The following is an 18,057-nucleotide window of genomic DNA, read 5'->3' as shown; positions in this document are numbered from 1 at the left end:
CCAGCGCCAATTTCCCCTTCGCTCTTTAACCCGGAAGCATAATTTGCATATTTACGTTTGTATTTATTCATTTAGTAGACGCGTTCATCGAACGCGACCTACATCACAAACAAAAATAGAATGACCATTACCGCAACGGAACACTTTTTTCCAGAAGTACTTTCTTTAAACACCAACAGGTTTGTAGAGAGACAAGAGGCAACGTCTGAACTGTTATTGGTTAGCTCTGACTCCCGCAAGCCCTGTCATTGGTCACCGTTGAATTTCTGCACGCTCCTTGACCCGGAAGTACAGATGGCCTACTGTATTCAAACTCATAACGGGAAGAATTTGTGTTTCGCTGGCAGCAAAACGCAGGAAAGTGCTCGTCGCAGGAGCGTCGAATAACGGTTCTGAAGGAGTGAATTGTCGTGAAATGAAAGGTGAGTTGTGCAGAATAAATAATGATACGTACGTGAGGTCAGGCTCAGGGACGGATTGGCTTCCACGACCACGAGCTTCAGCGAGCAGCTTGTGGCGTTTCACACACTGGTCGTCGTTCTCTGTCTGTCTCTCCCCGTGTTTTCATGTCTGTGACTGGTTCTCTCTGTGTGTAGGATCATGATGGAGGGACACCGGCGGGGCAGAGAGCAAGTGACGATGGACGAGCTGCCGGAGCTTTACTCTGTCCTGAGAGGAGAGGTACGTGGCGTGGGTCTCCGGGTCTCCTGCCTGCCTGCCTGCCTGCCTGCCTGCAGCCTGGTCTCCAGTCCAGGGAGTCTGTGACCATGATCGTGATGATGTGGAAATGAACACTTTCCAGGCCAGGGCACCACCTCCTCCTGGGAGCACCGCAGAGGAGACACAGTCACCGCGGCCCAGACAGACTCGGCGCTGCTCTCTTTGTTGCTCTGCACCTTTTCCTCTTGCTTCTCCACCTGCCTGATGCCTCCCTTCACTCCCCGTGTTCTCAGGTTGCATCCGTCACAGCTTATGGGGCCTTTGTGAAGATTCCCGGCTGCAGGAAGCAAGGTGAGTCCTGACCTGAGCTCTATGAAGCGCAGCAGCAGCAGCAGCCACAGCACAGGTCACTCTTTTTTTGCTCACGGTCACTCCGCCGGCCACCAGGTCTGGTCCACAAGAGCGAAATGTCCTCGTGTCGTGTGGAGAACCCCTCCGAGATCGTGGACGTGGGAGAGCAGGTGTGGGTTAAAGTCATTGGCCGAGAGGTAATGTCCCTTTGCTGGTTTATGCTGACTGACAGCGTGCATCGTGACACAACCCCCCCACCCTCCAACCACCACCTTTTTGTCGTTTTGTTTGATGTTTGAATTGCGTGAATCCGGTCTCTCAGATACAGGACGACAAGGTCAAGCTCTCATTTTCAATGAAAGTTGTCAATCAAGGGACGGGGAAGGACCTGGACCCCAACAACGTGATCTTGGAGTACGTGGCCATTAACGTGTGTGTTGTGATCCTAACTGGGCGGCTGGTGTTTGTGTAAAGATGTAGTAGCGTTGAGCAAGGTACTTGCCCGGAACTACTCTGGTAAAATGACCCAACTCTCTAATTGGGTAAATCACTGTAGGTACATTCAGAGAGAAGCGTCAAATAAGTGAATAAATGTAATATTTGAAGATGTGCCCCCACCCCCCTACAGACAGGATGAGAGGAAGCGGAGGCAGTTCAGGGACTTTGCCAGTCAGAAGATAACGCTGGAAGCTGTTCTCAATACCACATGCAAGAAGTGTGGCTGCAGGGGTACGTCCAGCCAAGCTGAAGACTGTGTGCGTGCGTGCGTGCGTGTGTGCGCTATGAAACGGTAGGAGGGCTACGAGTGTGTGGGTCTGCGTACAAACATGTCTCACACGCACGCACATACGTGTCGTCATGCTTGTATGTGTTGAAACCCCCTGCCCGTCTGCAGGCCACTTTGCCAAGGACTGCTTCTCCCAGCCGGGCCTGCAGTACAGCCTGGTGCCGGAGGACGAGGGCGCTGCCGCGGAGCCGTCGGGACAGTCCACACACGCACAGCTGCATGGGACAAAGAAGGTAAGTGAAACACATCTGAGTGCCTTGTCTCTCTCACTCGCGCACACACACACAGCAGCAGCCTCTCCACAACTCCCCTTATTACACCGCTGGTATGCTGAAATAAAGGGGTTTGTGACGGCAGAGTATCTTCTTCGCTCCCCCTCCACTGTGGAGAGGTCTTTTTGTCTCCATGATGACCATGTTCACACTTGGTCAGCGAGAAGTGGCAAAGATGAAATGCTAAAAATGTGAGGAGAATTAGCAAAGAAGTGTAGACAGAGCAGGCCGTGTGTGTCAGTGTGTGACAGGTGTGTGTTGTGATATACAGAATTGTGTCCTGATATACATGTAAATGTGATTTGTTCCAAATCTGAACAGTTCAGTTTTTTTGGGAAATAATTCAGTAATGTAGCCCTTTCTGTTGTGTGTGTGTGTGTGTGTGTGTGTGTGTGTGTGTGTGTGTGTGTGTGTGTGTGTCTCTAACACCAGGAAAAGAAAACAAAGAAGATGAAGAGGAAGAGGGACAATAAGCAGAGCTCCGACAGTGACAGTAACGATGGACACACTGCTCCCAAGAAGCGGTGCTTTGCCGCTGATCCAGGTGCCGCAGAGGAGAGGAAGAGGAGGAAGAGGAAGAAGAAGGAGAAGAAGAAGCACAAGAAGGAGAAACACAGGTCTCACAGAAAGCAGGAGTGAGAGTGTGACTCCACCTCCCTATTGGACAGTCCTGAGAACACATGCTCGAACCCCCAGCACCGAAACACTGTGAGAACACAGTGAAACATACAGTAAAATACAGTGAAATTCAGGCCTGGCTCATGTTTTTTCGTTTTGAAATGTGTTATTAAAAATGTGCTCGAGTCAAACATCTGCTTCTTTGAATTCAGTTCACATTTTAGACGGAGAACGGTAGCAAAACATCAAGGGGCAATAAAGAACGGGGCCAACAGGGGGCGTACTGGTTACAGCTGCTGCCTTGCAATTGAAGGATCCAGGTTCAGATTCCACCTCCTGCTGCAGTACCCTGCTTCAAGGTACTTACCCTGAATTAATACTGTAACCATTACCCTGCTGTGTACGTGGGTCTAGCTGTGGAGAAAAGCATCCTACGAAGAATAATTACTATAGTTATCATTGCTTGTGAGTCACGTGACTGGAAATGTTCCACACGGGTGGATGTGTCACGGCGTTAACGCATCTTCTGGAAGGGAGGAGTTGATTGCCCGGGTGTGACCTTTGACACCTCCCCCAGTTTTCAACCCACTTAGCTGCTCCTTCTTGACACGTGACTGTGTACCAGCTGCAGGAATGTGCCGGAACTAAAATAGCCGCCAGCGGCCCCTCACCTGCTCCCTCAGAGGGGGGACGGCAGGGTGCCAGTACGCCTTGCGCCAGACCTCGAGCCTCCGGCCGAGTTGCTGCGGAACTGCGCCCTCTGCTGCCCAGAGTGGGTCAGGGGCGGCGATTTATGAGGTGGGGGGGCTGGAAGCTCGGGACACTTTGCCGTTCTTTCCTGTCGACGCTGCCAAGCGCTCTGTTTATTTCAGTCACCGTGTGTTTGAAATTACATCACCGGCCACCTGTGACAAGTGCCGGCACATTCCGCGCCCGGAATAGAGCCTGTGTGCGCACTGAGCCACGTGGACTGCGGGGGTTGGGGGGGGCTCTGGCCCACCCTTACCTTTCCGACGGCCCCTCTAACCACATTTCTTTCCATTCACAAGGCAGTTTGGAGAGCTGAGCAAAAAGTACCGTTTTATTGAGATTTCACACACAGGGGACAGTAAAAAGTTGCGCGGGGCTTAGCAACATTCTGGAGCAGCAGCACCTCGTTGGGTCCCTGGGCTGGGGGTGGGGGTGGGAGCAGCTTCTATTCCGCCTTCACGTAGGACCGTGTGGACACCACATCGCCCAGCGTCAGTGTCTGCAGGAGACAGTATGGGCGGGGGGGGTTAGCCTCTGCGTAACACGCGCACACCACACGCACACCGCACACACAGAGCACTGACCAGCGTGAGGCTGCTGCCGTTGACCTCCCTCACCAGGGTCGTCTCCTTTCCGTCCCACTTCTGCATGTGGATCAGCTTATTGCCATCGAGCGTCACCGTAGACTGGGGGGGGGTCGAGGACAGACACACAGGAGTCAGAGGTGCGACATCATCTACAGCACACAGCAGGGGGCGCAGTTTTGGGAAATAAGTAGCTGAACAAGTACAAGTTTTTACTAACTCCTCTTTTACGGGTCATGTCTGAGGGAGAAATTTTAGAAAACAGACACATTTACATGTAAATAAACTGGAAATGTAGATCTTAAGAGGACCTCGAGGAGTTTGGGTGCTCTTTTCCACCACCTGCCCGCTACAGGTATTTTAGAAAAGAGAACTGTGAAGAGCATTATATACTAGAAATACATTACATATACAGTATGTATACTAGAAATAACATTATAAACAAAGTACTTCATACATTGTGATAATAGATAATATAAATAAATAAATAATCACATTGTAAAATTACCACCATGAGTGAGCTAACACGATAACACGAGTAGCGCTGCTGTCTCACAGTGTCTGGGTGGTCTCAGTCTGTGGAGTTTGCACATTCTCCCTGTGTCTGCATGGGTTTCCTCTGGGTGCGCTGGTTTCCTCCCACACTCCAAAGACATGCTGTTCAGGTTCCCCTGTAGTGTGTGAGTGTCACAGAGAGAGTGTGTGTGTTCCACTGATGTATGGATGAGTGCCCCATTGTAAATAGTGTATCTAGCAGTGTAAGTCACCGCGATGAATAAAGTGTGTGGGCTGGTAACACTACATAGAGTTCGTTGGAAGTCGCTTTGGAGAAAAGCATCTGCTAAGTGACTAAACGTAAACGTGAGTGAGTCAGCAGAGCCGCATCGTCGCTCGGTTTGCGGTCCAGGGTTCTGCCGTTTGTGTCATGGACAGGCCCCTGAAGATGCGGTAAGGACCACTGACTTCCGTTGCCATGGCAACGCACCTTGACCTTCCTGTCGTCGGCCGTTGTCTCGTCAAACTCCTCTCCCAGTTTAAACTTGATCTCCGTGGTCTTGAAGGTGCTCTGGGTCCTCAGGGTGACCGTGTCACCGTCCACAGAGATGATGGTGGTGGGCTTTGTCATGCTGCCCATCTGGCGGGTGGCGAACCCCACACCTGGGGAGGGGAGATGAGATGAGTCGGAAGGGCCATCGTCATCATCGGTGTCATACATTAGTGTATCGGAACAACGGGCCTAAAGTGTTTGTCTCCAAACACACGCGTTCACACACAACAGCTGGTGACAGAGGTCGTGGGGTCACAGTGTGACTTCCTGCTCCTGTGTTCAGGGTGACCCCTCCACCTGCAGCTCCCAAGAATCACAGATGGCGAAACAGGAAACCAGAGCGCCACCAAGAACATGGTACAGTGCACCTTGCGTTGCTGCTCCACACATGTCCCCGGTTTCACACAGACACACACATCTCTCCGTTGCTCTGTTACACTGAAGTGAGTCACACTCTGCACTTGGTGTCAGGTGTTTGCCGAGTCACATTGTGGACGTTGCCTTATCATGTGCTTTTCACCCCTCTGTGACCTCATTGTGTGGAACAATGGACACGCTCACACACACACACACACACACACACACACACACACACACACACACATTGACAGATTAACCCTAACAGCCACACAAACAACTGGGTTTAAGGTCAGGACAAGGTGCCTGGGAGTACTGCTGTGTGTTGGCTTGGAACTCAGAGACAGCCAGAGGCAAAGGCAGTGAGCACACACACACACACACACACACACACACACACACACACGTGCGCACGCACACACAAGGCAGTGCATTTCTGGATCAGGCCCAGGCTGGGTGGCTATGGATTTTCTCTATCTTATCCCCCAGCAGATCTACTGTCCTCCAACCGCTCCAGCTGCAGAGGAACCACATTGCCATGGCAACAGCACCATGTTGCCACAGTAATGTCTGCGGTGTTGAAATCTGAAACAGAGATCTGCAGTTTAAAAGAGGTTGGAGGGTTAGGGTTCTACACCCACACACCAATGCAAAGATTCACAAACACAACAGATTGAAGAAATGAGCACAAATACTCTGTGTACATGTTTCACTGTGAATGAAGACAAATACAATGTTTCTGTAATGGATGGGGTCAATATAGGTGTGTGTAGAGTGTGTATGGATGTATGGGGTCTCTGTAGGTGTGTGTGTGTGTGTTGGAACAGTATTTTGAAGCACAGTATTTAACTGTCATCAGAGAAGGCTGTGCACCCCCCCCCACACACACCCCCCCCACACACACACACCTTCCACCAGCAGCAGGACTGAGTATATGTTGCGTTTCACCTCCTTCATCGAACTGGAAGACAAACATGATTGTACCCCCCCCCCGCGGTGAATCCCACAGTTTTTACCGCAGTCTTCCTATTGGGGGGGTGGGGAGGGTGGGATCAGCAGGGTGGGGCTCACTGGGTCACATTCTTGTGTGTTTGTGTGTGTGTGTGTGTGTGTGTGGTGCACACAGAAGATGGCACATGATGCACCCCCCCAGCATTAAACTCTGTGACCCTTCATCCCCTCTGCTGAGCTTCTGACACACACACACACACACACACACACACACACACACACACACACACAGAGCCGCAGAGCCACCTCCCTTTGCACACATACCACAGCTGTTTCTCCTTTCCACACAAAATTAGTGAAACACACAAGGACACACACTTTGTGCAGCACAGAACACACACACACACACACACACACACACATTCCCCCACCAATCGAGAACGTGCAGAAAACACCACTTCTAGCCATCATTCACATACACACACGGTATTCCTTAGCATGCAGCAGAAAGTACACACACACGCACACACACACACGTATCACTCACCAAGCGCCTTCATGTACTCATCGAAATTCTTGCTCTCCTTCAGGTTCCATGTGCCGACGAAAGCGTCCACCATGATGCCTGCAGGGTGTGGGTGAGTGCAGCAGAATGGATGAGTGTGTGCGTGTGTGTGCGAGTGTGAGTGTGAGACACAGACAGAGAGAGCGAGCGAGCGAGAGAGAGAGAGAGCACGTGGCGAGCGGTGCAGCGATCTCGTGATGCAGCTGGAGGATTTTACACTGCCTGTGTGTGATGTCACAACATTGAGGGTGGGGTGGGGTGGGGTGGGGTGGGGGGTGGTCTGCAGATGTACGACCGTCTCTTTCAGCTGCTGGTGACACTGCCCCCCCCCCCTCCACACTGAGCCCATTGGCTGGAGGCCAGTACGGGCGGTGGGGGGGGGCTGCACTGATACCTCCACGGGGGCCTGATAATACACCCCCCACCCCCCCAAAATTTTCACATGAGTGAAGGGAGCCAATGGACCGCAACAGGACCGCTGCCGCGCGCCAACGGTGCGGCCAATCAGCGTGGATGCTGAGCGCCCCCTAACCCCCCCCTCCATGGGGCAGAAGAGTCATTATTGCCCCTCCCCCATTCAAAGACAGCTGTGTGTCTGAGCAGGAATACAAGGGGCTAGTGTGCCTGAGACACACACACACACACACACAGGGGCTGGAATCCAGAGCCGAAGCTGCAGCTGCGTAGCGATCAGGAAGAGGTCAAAGGTCATGGGAAACGCATCCCCTGGAGGAGGGTTGGGGCGCCACCTCGATCCTGTCAACTCGCTGAGAAATATTCCATGTGTCCCCCGGAGCAGAGCCCAAATAAGGAAGTTGGCCAAGCCCCGCCCCCAGGCATGTCCTCCGTGACACCTGCTGGGACCTAACACGCGTCCTTACACACATCCTCTGCAGCGGACACAAAGGAACCAGCGGGGCGGAGCAGTCAGCCGACTGGGAGCTACCGGGACGTGGTGTCGGGTTCGAGCGTGACGTGAACCGCGTGTGGAAGGAAACACGCGGAAGGTGACGAGCGAAGAAGAACAAAGTATTCACCCACAATTCCGCACAGCAACGAGAAGAACTTCTTTCAGGTGCTCTATAACTGACCCGGGTTTTACCCTGATTTACCTCGTCTCCCCCAGTGTGAAGAGTGCTCCTTACGGCTTGGAGACCCCGTGCAGCCAGCTGCTCTGTTCCCACAGACAAACGCACACACAGAGTTTTCTGCACTTTCAGGTTCACAGCATTGAAACAAATGTATTAAATATAATAATCAATATGTTTATCAATTGGGGCTGCAGCTCTCAGAGCCTCTTTTTACTTTTTTACCCCTTTTATTACGGAACGCTGCTCTCAGGAGGTACAGTGAGTGTTTCGTCCTGTGTCTCTCGAGTGTCTTCGCTCAGGAACTGCTGCGCGTTTGCTGCTACGCCCATCGCAGTAGCGCTCGTGCCGACCAGGGTGGGTCGGGGTGACCCGGAGCCTATTCCCAAAGCATTAGGCGCAAGGCGGGGGGCAGGGCTGAGGGGCTGGGTGACGGGGAGGTGGGGGGGAGCGGGCACACCCTGGATGGGACACCAATCCATTGACACCATCGTTAAATATTTATTTCTATTTAAGTTACTGTTATGCAAACAAACTTGCATGAAAAGATACCTTGTAGTGAAAATTCATATTATATGGTAACGTCATTGTAACATGGGACAGGCTACTGAAATCACAGTGATGACAGCGGAGCACCGTGGGGGTCATCCTCAGCTCCGGTGTCGGCGGGAGGGTGGGACCGGGCAGCCCGTGCTCCGGGGCGGGGGGGGGGGGGGGTCAGGAGGCGCAGACGAGCGCAGACAAATGCAGACGAGCACATCCTGGCCCTGCGCTGCTTTCTGACCCGTGTTTGCAACCCAATTTCCGTTACAGCTGCAGCGGGGGGCGCGGTGGGGCAGCCGCTTCTCGGTGGGGGGGGGGGGGGGGTCCTCAGGGGGCGGAGACACTTACGAACGAGGGAGGGGCTTCACTTTCTGTTGTCTTCCAGCAGCGCAGGGGGCCGCAGTCAGCGAGGCAGCCGAACAACGGACCCCGCAGCAGCTCCATACGTCAGAGTTCATAACATCACTTTGTCATTTATGAGCGTGGGGGGGTGCGTGTCACTCGTCTCTTGACCGCGGCCCCGTGAAGGAACACAGCGCCCTGCAGGGGTCCAGTCCGGTTCCCGGTTCTTCCCTAAGCGCCAGACATTATGGTGGAGCTGGAGACAGGGAAGTGGTGGCGTGCCTGCTGACACACACACACAGGGACACAGTCTCACACAGTCACACACTCGCAGACCTCCTTCTCCTCACCCTCCACAGGGTCCTTTGTGCGTCCCTCTCAGCAGGGGGTTGGGGGGGGGGGGGGGGCTCAGAGGGAACAGTGCAGTTGCCTGGATGCCACACACACACACACACACACCCTGTCCGCCCGCACTTTGAGCTGTTCTGCACCTTATAGCGCCCCCTGCTGTCCGCTCTATGGGGAGAATAGCGCAGAAGACCGTCTTGCATCAGCGGGGGGGGGACACAGCGAACCTGGGACGCGTTAGAGAGACGTCGGGGACTCGCTGGGGGAACATTCGAGAAAAGCTTCTGTTACTCAGGGCTGGAGTGAAATAGTGGGGTAAAAATGAAAGTTAGAAACGCCGTAATTCCCTCTCTGCACTGAAGTAAATGCGCTCATGATGAAAACTGTTCCGAATTGACGGAACAAACTGGTCACCTCGAACAGAACCGAATCGAACCGAACCGTCCATAATATTTGTTCACAACAAACAACCTTCCCGTCCCGTCCCGGCGGAATTAACGTGGAATCTGGAGCTCCTCGAACCCGACATCCGTGCGAGCGCACCCGTCCAAGCTGCGCGAGGAAGCGGCGCTTGACTCCGCCCACCGCCCCGCCCCGCCCCTCCCCTCCCCTCCCCTCCCCTCCCCAGGCCCCTCCCCTCCCCAGGCCCCTCCCAAGGCCCCTCCCACATCCCGGCAAACCGCGATCTCCGCTGTCAGACCTGTGCAGGTAGGGAGAGCGAGGGGCAGCGAGGGGCAGATCGCCGGTGCAGGTATGACTCCCACCTGGAAGGCGGCGCGCTGCGGAGACCCTTTGGACCCCAGACTGAGACTCCGTGAGTTTCCCACTGACAGCGATGGACGCTTTGTGGTGTTAATTAGAACATTTAATCATTAATGATTAATTCTTCTGCTAATAATTAGAATACTAATTATTCAGCCAGCTCACCTGAGGCATGAGGGGCGTGACATGATTCCCTTATTCTTTCTTTTCGCTCTCATGATCGCTGTCTGTGCTCCCTGTGCTCCCTGAGCCCAACGCCAACCCTGGTTATTCAGAAAAGCCAATAAATATATGCTTCAAAAACTGTATTAAAGTTGCTGACACTGCTTGTGGTTCTGAAAATGAAAAATGAATAGCTGTCAGTAACTGTAAACTGTTAAATGAATAAACGTAAATGTAAATCAGGGTACTTACACACGCATTTTCTGAACCGCTCGTCCCATACGGGGTCGCGGGGAACCGGAGCCTAACCCGGCAACACAGGGCGTAAGGCCCGAGGGGGATGGGACACACCCGGGACGGGACGCCAGTCCGTCGCAAGGCACCCCAAGTGGGACTTGAACCCAAGACCCACTGGAGAGCAGGACCCGGTCCAACCCACTGCGCCACCACAATCAGGGTACTTACTGTTTTTTAAATGAATATCAATGTTCATTTCCGCTTGTTTTACCACATTTGGCGTCGTACCGCAGAGCCGCACTACGGTGCTTCTGCTCTCGTTCGGCACTCAGGACATCCATGCGTGTTACCTGGTGATGGCGGTCGAACAGGCCACGCCCCTTTCTCGTACCGTGACTGACACTCAGGAAGATTATTTAGATGGACTGTGAGGAATTCGGCTCTGCTGGCTCCTCAGTTACGACTCAGGGATGTGCTGATTTGTACCTGGTCCACTGAGTGGACCGCCACGCGATTTGACCGTCTGAAAAAAACGGAGACCCCCCATACTTGAGCCAAGGTGGGGGGGGGGCACCTTGGATTCCAAAAACAGCCCCTCTTGCCTGTAACTCCTTTCGTTCAAGTCACTCCTATCAAGGGAGTGAGAAGAAAAGCGGTTCGGGAGAAGACCGTGCTCACGGTGCGTTCTCCACCATGCGGTTAAGAGTACCCGCGGCAGGCAGAACCCGAGGAAACCATGCTGAGGTTGGAACGACTCCCTGGGATCTCGACCGCAGCATCATGTTCACATGAATAAGTCATTAAAACTGCGGTGTGCGTGAGAGTTTCTCATCCCCTTGTGCTCTTCCAAGCGGTCAGACACCCAGGTTCGGACCATAGAGCACACGAGCAGGACCGCAGAGTCACGTTTATCTTGTCCGAAGGTCAAAGCTACACGGATCCAGCGCTGCTAAAGAGGGTCTGGCGCTGCACCTCTGTCCCCTGCTCTGGGACCGCATGCCACCGGGCCCCTCTCTGCCCTTCCGGAACTAGGGCTATAACACCGGACTTCAATTCCGGGGGGAGCTCTGCTGTTGTACCTTTAGTCAGGTGCTCCAGTGAAATACCCGGCTGAGTAAACGGGTGACGAGCATCACTTAGGATGAAAGGAAGCATCGGTTACGCTACGAGGCACCGATGCTGATCGTCCCTTGGACACCATATTTTCATAAGTGATCTGTGCGGAGCTCCGGTGCAGAACTTTCTCCTGGAGCCCCGGATCACCTGGCAGGGAGCCGCACGTGTCCTTCTGCGGTTACGGAGGAGGAAGTGGTGTCCGCGCTCGTTGCGCTGGGCCGCATTTGAAAGTGAAATGACCCGTGTCCAACAGGTGGCCTGGGTGCCTCTGAATTAGTCATGTTCTGGGCTCCTCCCAAGAATCTTTGCGGTAAATCAATAGGGGCGATCAGATTTGTGCTCTCCTTTCCGTCGCCGGTGCGCATGGCGGGGCTATTCGAGAGCCGGCGAAAAGAGGCCCGTCCGACCGCGCGGCTCACACCACTGAATTATTCATTCCAGGTACGCGTGACAGCATCGCTCCTCAAGGATCCTGCGGTGGGGATTGATTTCCTGACAGGAGCTGCTCTTGTGGTGCCGCAAACGTCGCTTCGGCGGCTCCAAGGAATTGCACGGAGGAGGAGAAGGACAAAAACGTACAATTCGCAGCGAGAGGATCAACTGGATCAATCATGTGGTGCTAATTTGTTACCTGTCTCACGATATTATATTAAGACCTGCAGTCGACTCTTGTTGACCACATGTGTAGAGTGCTTCCGGAAAGTTCTGTCCTCCACTTGTGTCCTTAGTGGTAAAAGCGCTGCAACCACTGCTACTGTGCTCGAGTCCATCCGTCCGGTTGATGCTCATTCTCTGTTCGTCTTCTTTTTTCTCCAACTTTTCCCATCATCACCATCTTTTTAAGAGAACCCACACTTGTCATGATGTGTCCAAAGTTTGGTCACCTCAGTGTCATCGTTTGTACTTCCAGTGAGAGTTTGGGTCGATTTGGTCCAATGTCCAACTGTTTGTTTCGGCTTTATGCTACGAGAAACGGTGATAAGGAACACTGACTGTGCTCTGCTCATCTATGTGATATGGCTGCCTCTTCACTCATTTCAGGGCAGCATGCGCCCGTCCCCAGGAGCAGCACCCCCCCCAACGGCTGGACCGGCAAAGGCCAAGTCTGGGACTCCTGCAGACCGCTTGGAAAGCCGCCGTACGTACCATGCCGCTCGGATGAGGCGTACCGCCCGGCCCCCGGGGGCTTCGCTTTCCACACCACCCATGCGGAAAACAGCCCCCTGCGGCCCAGGATCGTGACCGTGGTGCGGGCCGGCAGAGGAGGGCCAGCAAGCGAGACAGGAGGGAGGCAGCTGAGGAAGATCACCATCCTCCTGAACCGGCGTGCCGTGCAGACCTTCGAGCAGCTGGTGGCCGACATCTCGGAGGCGCTGGGCTTCCCGCGGTGGAAGAACGACCGCGTCCGCAGACTCTTCAGTCTCAGGGGCCGCGAGATCCGCAGCGTGTCTGACTTCTTCCGCAACGACGACGTGTTTGTGGCGGCTGGGAGGGAGCGCCCGTCTTCAGGGGAGGTGCAGGAGGTGCTGGAAGAGCTCTTCCCAGACAGCTCCTGCTTTCATAGCACGGTCCTGCAGGCCTGGGAGAGGCTCCTCCGGCCGCCGGTCAAGACCTCCAAGACTGACAGCGGCTTCCAGGAGGAGCCAGAGCCTGTGCAAGGATGGCCCGTGGGGGTCAGGGCCGCCGGGAACGGCTCCTTGAAGAGCAGGGACAGAGCCTTCCAGAGCAGGAGGCAGATGCACAAGTGTGAGCAGGTGAGAGCAGAGGGACGGGGAGGGAAGTCACGGGTCAGGAACGTGAAGGATCTTTTCCCTGCAAAGGCCAAAGCAGAGAAGGCTGACGGCACACAGGTGCCGTGTCGAGCGGCACGGTCCCACAGAGAGCCGCTTGTGCCCATCACAGCAGAGCGAGTGCTGCCTGCTGTGGGTGTTCAGGACACAGAGGCTGTCGGGGTCCCGGAGGAACAGCAGGTAAGAAGCGAGGGGGCTGGAGAAAGAACAGGGCAGAGCACTTGCCATCCACAGAAGCTGCCAGGGGATGTGGTGACTTGCGGTGTCAGTCCCTCCGTCCCCGAAACAAAGGGGACAGCGAGTGAGGGGGAGGCGGAATGTGGATCAACCTCTCCTGGAATTCCCCAGGCTATGACCCAAACATCTGCTGAAGCTCACCAGGAAAGTGTCTCTCCAGCAACGGAGAACAGCTCCGAGCACAAGGAGCGGCCAGAGCGCCCCCTCCTGGAAGGCACGGGAGCGATGGAGTCTGAGGCCGAACTCCCGGACTTTCTCCCGGCAGGACCGGTCCTCAGCCAGAGCGACCTTGAGCGACACTACGAGATTGGGCGCGTTGTTGGAGACGGGAACTTTGCAGTGGTGAGGGAGTGCCGCCGGCGGGACGCGGGCACAGGGGCCACCCCCTTCGCCATGAAGATCATCGACCGTGCCAAGCTGCGTGGCAAGGAGCACATGGCCCAGAACGAGATCTCCATCGCGCAGAGCCTGCGCCACCCCAATGTGGTGCGATTCCTGCGGCACTATGAGACCGCGGAGCGCATTTACCTGCTCATGGAGCTGGTGGCTGGTGGAGACCTCTTTGACGCCATCACCGAGAACGTCAAGTTCCCAGAGGAGCTCGTTGCTTGCCTACTCCGAGATGTGTGTGAGGCGCTTGCCTACATCCACGCAAAGTGCATCGTACACAGGGACCTGAAGCCAGAGAACCTGCTGGTGAGTGGCCCTCCAAGATGGACTCTGTCATTGGACACACATCTTGTGTCAGTGGACACACCCCCGAACACGCCCACAGTCACTGGACACACCCGTCGAACGCGCCCATGTGACACACCTCCTACCAAAATGCCACAAGTTGTTCATTGTTTAATTGGTTACGTAATATTTTGAACCGTATTTTGCAAAGAATCTCCCTGGGGAGGGTCGGGGTGCCCGTATCGTCATTTTGTGCCACGGCAGTGCATCACGGTCTGCCGTTACGCTGCGCTGCTCTGCAGGCTTCCCGGGATCCCTTAGTCGGTGTAGGAACAGGGCAGGCAACAGGAGCTGTCCTCTGATGGCCTAGGTTTTCAATGTCTGGAGTATGAGTTTTGGTCGCCCGATCTGTAATCTCCCAGCCAATCAGCAGCAGGGACACGTTTCTCGCCCCCAAAAGGGGAGCCACAAGCCACCAACGAAAGCCAATGAGAATCGGCCAGGTCTCATCTTAGGGGGGCTACGTTCATGTACTGCGCTGAAAAGCCATGGTGACAGGCTCATGTGGCAACTCTTTTCACTTGCTCCCCGTGAAGGTGCAGCGCAACGCAGACGGCAGCACCACGCTGAAGCTGGCCGACTTTGGCCTGGCCACGGTGGTGACCGAGCCCATCTTCACCGTGTGTGGCACTCCCACCTACGTGGCCCCAGAAATCCTAGTGGAAAAAGGTGAGGGAAGCAAGATCTGCCCTGGGGTGAGTGGTGACGTGCTGTAGTCTACGGCGTAAAGACTTCAAGTCGAGGTTCCAGGATGCTGGTTCGAGTCCGTGCTGCTGAAGTCAGGGATTTCGCTGTAAAAACACTGTACAGACACACACAAGTCTGACTGAAGTGTTTCAATGAAAAGATGAGATTCTCAGTCTAGCTGCATTATTCTTAAGGGGCAGCAGGTGGCATAATGGTTAGAGCTGCCAACGTACACTCGGAGTACGCAGGTTCAAGTCCCATATCCTGTTGTAGCAGCCTTGATCAAAGTACATGTACTTACCCTGAACTGATACAGTAAAAGTTACCCAGCTGTAAAAAGGGTGAATAATTGTCAACAGCCCGACACTGTCAGTTGCTGTGGAGAAAGGAGACAGATAAATAAAGAGATAAAAAAGCACCGCGCCGGCCGCTTCACGTGGGATATTGGATTTACCATCGGCGATGGCTGCAATGAGATGAGATCAACGAGGTCAGCGCGATGAGATGCAGAAAGTGGCTCCAGGTGCGGCTAAATAAAAGTAAACTTAAGGCCCGCTGCTGCAATGCCGCCTTGAAGACTGAACCTGTCTGGAGCATTTCTCCTAAAAGATGTCTAAGGTACAGATGGTCTGAGTCACTCGTGACTCGGGGCTTTAGGACTTGGTCTGACCAAACACATTGGACATCATCCGAGTAGCACATGTCCCAGATTGTGTGACAGCTCGTGTGTCACCTGTGTCCTGGCCCGATCGGGCCCTTTTGTCCCCTCGAAGGCTACGGTCTGCCGGTGGACATGTGGGCGGCAGGCGTGATCGCTTACATTCTGCTGTGTGGCTTTGCGCCGTTCCGCAGCCAGGACAAGGACCAGGAGCGGCTGTTCCAGCTCATCCAGCAGGGGGAGTATGAGTTCTTGTCACCGTACTGGGATGGCGTGTCTCCTGGTGAGAAATGAGTCGAGCGTTTACGCGTTTCTGCAGAGTGACAGCCTTCACGTGGTTCTCGTGTCCCCAGAAGCACCTTTCGGGTGTAAAACTTCAGCGGCTCAGTACGTCTGTCTGTTCCTGACCCAGGTGCCAAAGACTTCACCGGGCATCTGCTTGTGGTGGACCCCCAGACGAGGATGACGGCCAGAGCGGCACTTCAGCATCCGTGGCTGCAGGGCAGAGGTCACCCAGGTCACACGGGTCACGCTGAGCACTGAGACGCTCTGTGGGTATCTTGGTTTTCGGGGTGGGCTTTTCATGAGAAAGTTCCCGAAGACACCAAATAGACTGGAAGTCCACATGCGGGCTGCGGGCTGCGGGCAGCGGGCAGGGACGCCCCCCATTGGTCAGGAGATGAGTAGCAGCACAGTGCCAGTGACGTGGGCTGGAAGAACGCAGCTGCTTTTGAACCACTTGTGTTTTAACAGGGAATCGAGGACATTCCGGCCTCGGTCTGGACGACTGTGACGGCTGTCCCATCAGCGCTGACATTTATTCACTCAGGACACGCTTTTCTCCAAAGGGACGTACAGAGATTACGTAGCATTTAGCTGACACCTTAATCCAAGGAAGCGTTAAAACTATAGATGGCATGGTGGCACAGCAAGTAGCACTGCTGTCTTACAGGGCTTGGGTGGTGTGAGAGGATGTGGTTTCAATCTCCACTCAGTCTGTGTGGAGTTTGCATGTTTCATCCAGGTGCTCTGGTTTCCTCCCACAGTCCAAAGACATGCTGTTCAGGTTCCCCCATAGTGCATGAGTGACACACAGAGAGAGTATGTTCCAATGATGTATGGATGAGTGACCCAGTGTAAGTAGTGTATTTAGCAGTGTATGTCACCATGGTGAGTAAGGTGTGTGGGCTGATAACACTACCTAGAGTTTGTTGTAAGTTGCTTTGGAGAAAAGTGTCTGCTAAGTGAATAAATGTAAATACTACAATAAAGTACCTACAGTCATTCACGTGTCCATACAGCAGCGCAAGGTAACACTTGCACAAACGTTACGGGCAATTTAGAGCGACCGGTCCACCCGAAACACACCTTTTCAAGGAAACCCATGTAAATACGTGAAGAACGCACATGAGCTCCACACACACCGAGTGGCACTGAACCCATGTCCAACTGCACTGCCCCTGAAATGTACGTTTACGCTGCTGGTTACCTTCCGACACTGACCCACCAATTTACACCTCTCGATCACTTTTACTGCAGTAATTTTAGGGTAAGTACCTCGCTCAAGGGTAGTGCAGCAGTAGGTGAGATTCGAATATATAAAAGACATTCACGCTATCTGCCGCCTACATCAAGCCCACGATGTTTAAGTGAACCGCGTTAAGAATGTCTCCTCTTACCAACATTTACAACGACCTTGTGCTCATTTGTCGAATTTCCTTTGTGTGCCCATCGAAGGGTCCGTGGCTCAGGGTCACGGTTTCCCCTCTTTGTCTCACAGCGATAATAAACACATCTCCGCAGCAGATCATCGATTCATTTTGTTGGTTACGATGCAATCATTTTGCAAGTCGCGTGTTTATACCCGGAAAGATGTGGCTTTGCGAGGCGCCGGCTCATCAGCGCAGATCTGCCCATCGTGGGAGAAGAGCAAGCGACGCTCGTTCTTTGCGGTTCCTTATCGTCGGATTTGACGGCCGAGACCGAACGGGTTGCGAACGGAAAGCCCTTCGGTCTCGGCCCTAGGCACCGGGAGGGTCGCGCCTCGTTCGAGAAGCGGAGCCGACGCCGCGAACGCAGAACTGCGTCCAGGAGGACCGGTGTCCGGAAGGACTGGCCTCACGGGGCAAGACGGCCTCTTTGCGGCTTCAGCGTGAAGCGTCAGGCCTCCATCGCCTCCGTACACGTACACGTCGACGCGCCGCGTGGTGCTCTGCTTCCGTTTGGACAATAAATAAAAACTGCAGGTTTTTTTGAGGACGGCTACGTTAGAGGATGGGACACACAAGAGCGTACCCATAATCCACGTGGTGCCGGAAGGTTCTCCAGAAAAGACCCTCGTGGCCCTGTGGCTATCAAGGCAGTGAAGACGTGAGGAGCATATTTACTGTCGAGTTCTAATAGGGGAAA

General features: G+C 54.1%; 3 protein-coding genes across 3 annotated transcripts; 2 read left to right on the top strand and 1 right to left on the bottom strand.

Annotated features, from left to right (window-relative positions):
* The first annotated feature begins 208 nt into the window (after positions 1-208).
* Positions 209-2,868, top strand: zcchc17 (zinc finger, CCHC domain containing 17). The gene is made up of 8 exons (XM_018747904.1): positions 209-422; positions 597-681; positions 954-1,011; positions 1,108-1,208; positions 1,334-1,425; positions 1,640-1,740; positions 1,907-2,031; positions 2,503-2,868. The coding sequence occupies exons 2-8, from the start codon at positions 601-603 to the stop codon at positions 2,707-2,709; spliced, it is 765 nt and encodes a 254-aa protein (XP_018603420.1). The 5' UTR covers positions 209-422; positions 597-600; the 3' UTR covers positions 2,710-2,868.
* An 885-nt stretch (positions 2,869-3,753) lies between these two features.
* On the bottom strand, positions 3,754-7,152 carry fabp3 (fatty acid binding protein 3, muscle and heart). Its single transcript, XM_018747905.1, has 4 exons — positions 6,926-7,152; positions 5,008-5,180; positions 4,023-4,124; positions 3,754-3,937 (listed from the first exon to the last, which is right to left on the bottom strand). The coding sequence occupies exons 1-4, from the start codon at positions 6,996-6,998 to the stop codon at positions 3,884-3,886; spliced, it is 402 nt and encodes a 133-aa protein (XP_018603421.1). The 5' UTR covers positions 6,999-7,152; the 3' UTR covers positions 3,754-3,883.
* Positions 7,153-12,557: 5,405 nt separating this feature from the next.
* Positions 12,558-16,191, top strand: dclk3 (doublecortin-like kinase 3). The gene is made up of 4 exons (XM_029248481.1): positions 12,558-14,264; positions 14,840-14,972; positions 15,764-15,931; positions 16,061-16,191. The coding sequence occupies exons 1-4, from the start codon at positions 12,558-12,560 to the stop codon at positions 16,189-16,191; spliced, it is 2,139 nt and encodes a 712-aa protein (XP_029104314.1).
* The last annotated feature ends 1,866 nt before the right edge of the window (positions 16,192-18,057 follow it).

This window comes from Scleropages formosus, chromosome 23, assembly GCF_900964775.1.
Source record: "Scleropages formosus chromosome 23, fSclFor1.1, whole genome shotgun sequence".
NCBI classification, from domain to species: Eukaryota; Metazoa; Chordata; class Actinopteri; order Osteoglossiformes; family Osteoglossidae; genus Scleropages; species Scleropages formosus.
The sequence above is the reverse complement of the archived record's forward strand: the minus strand, read 5'-3'. Positions and strand labels throughout refer to the sequence as shown.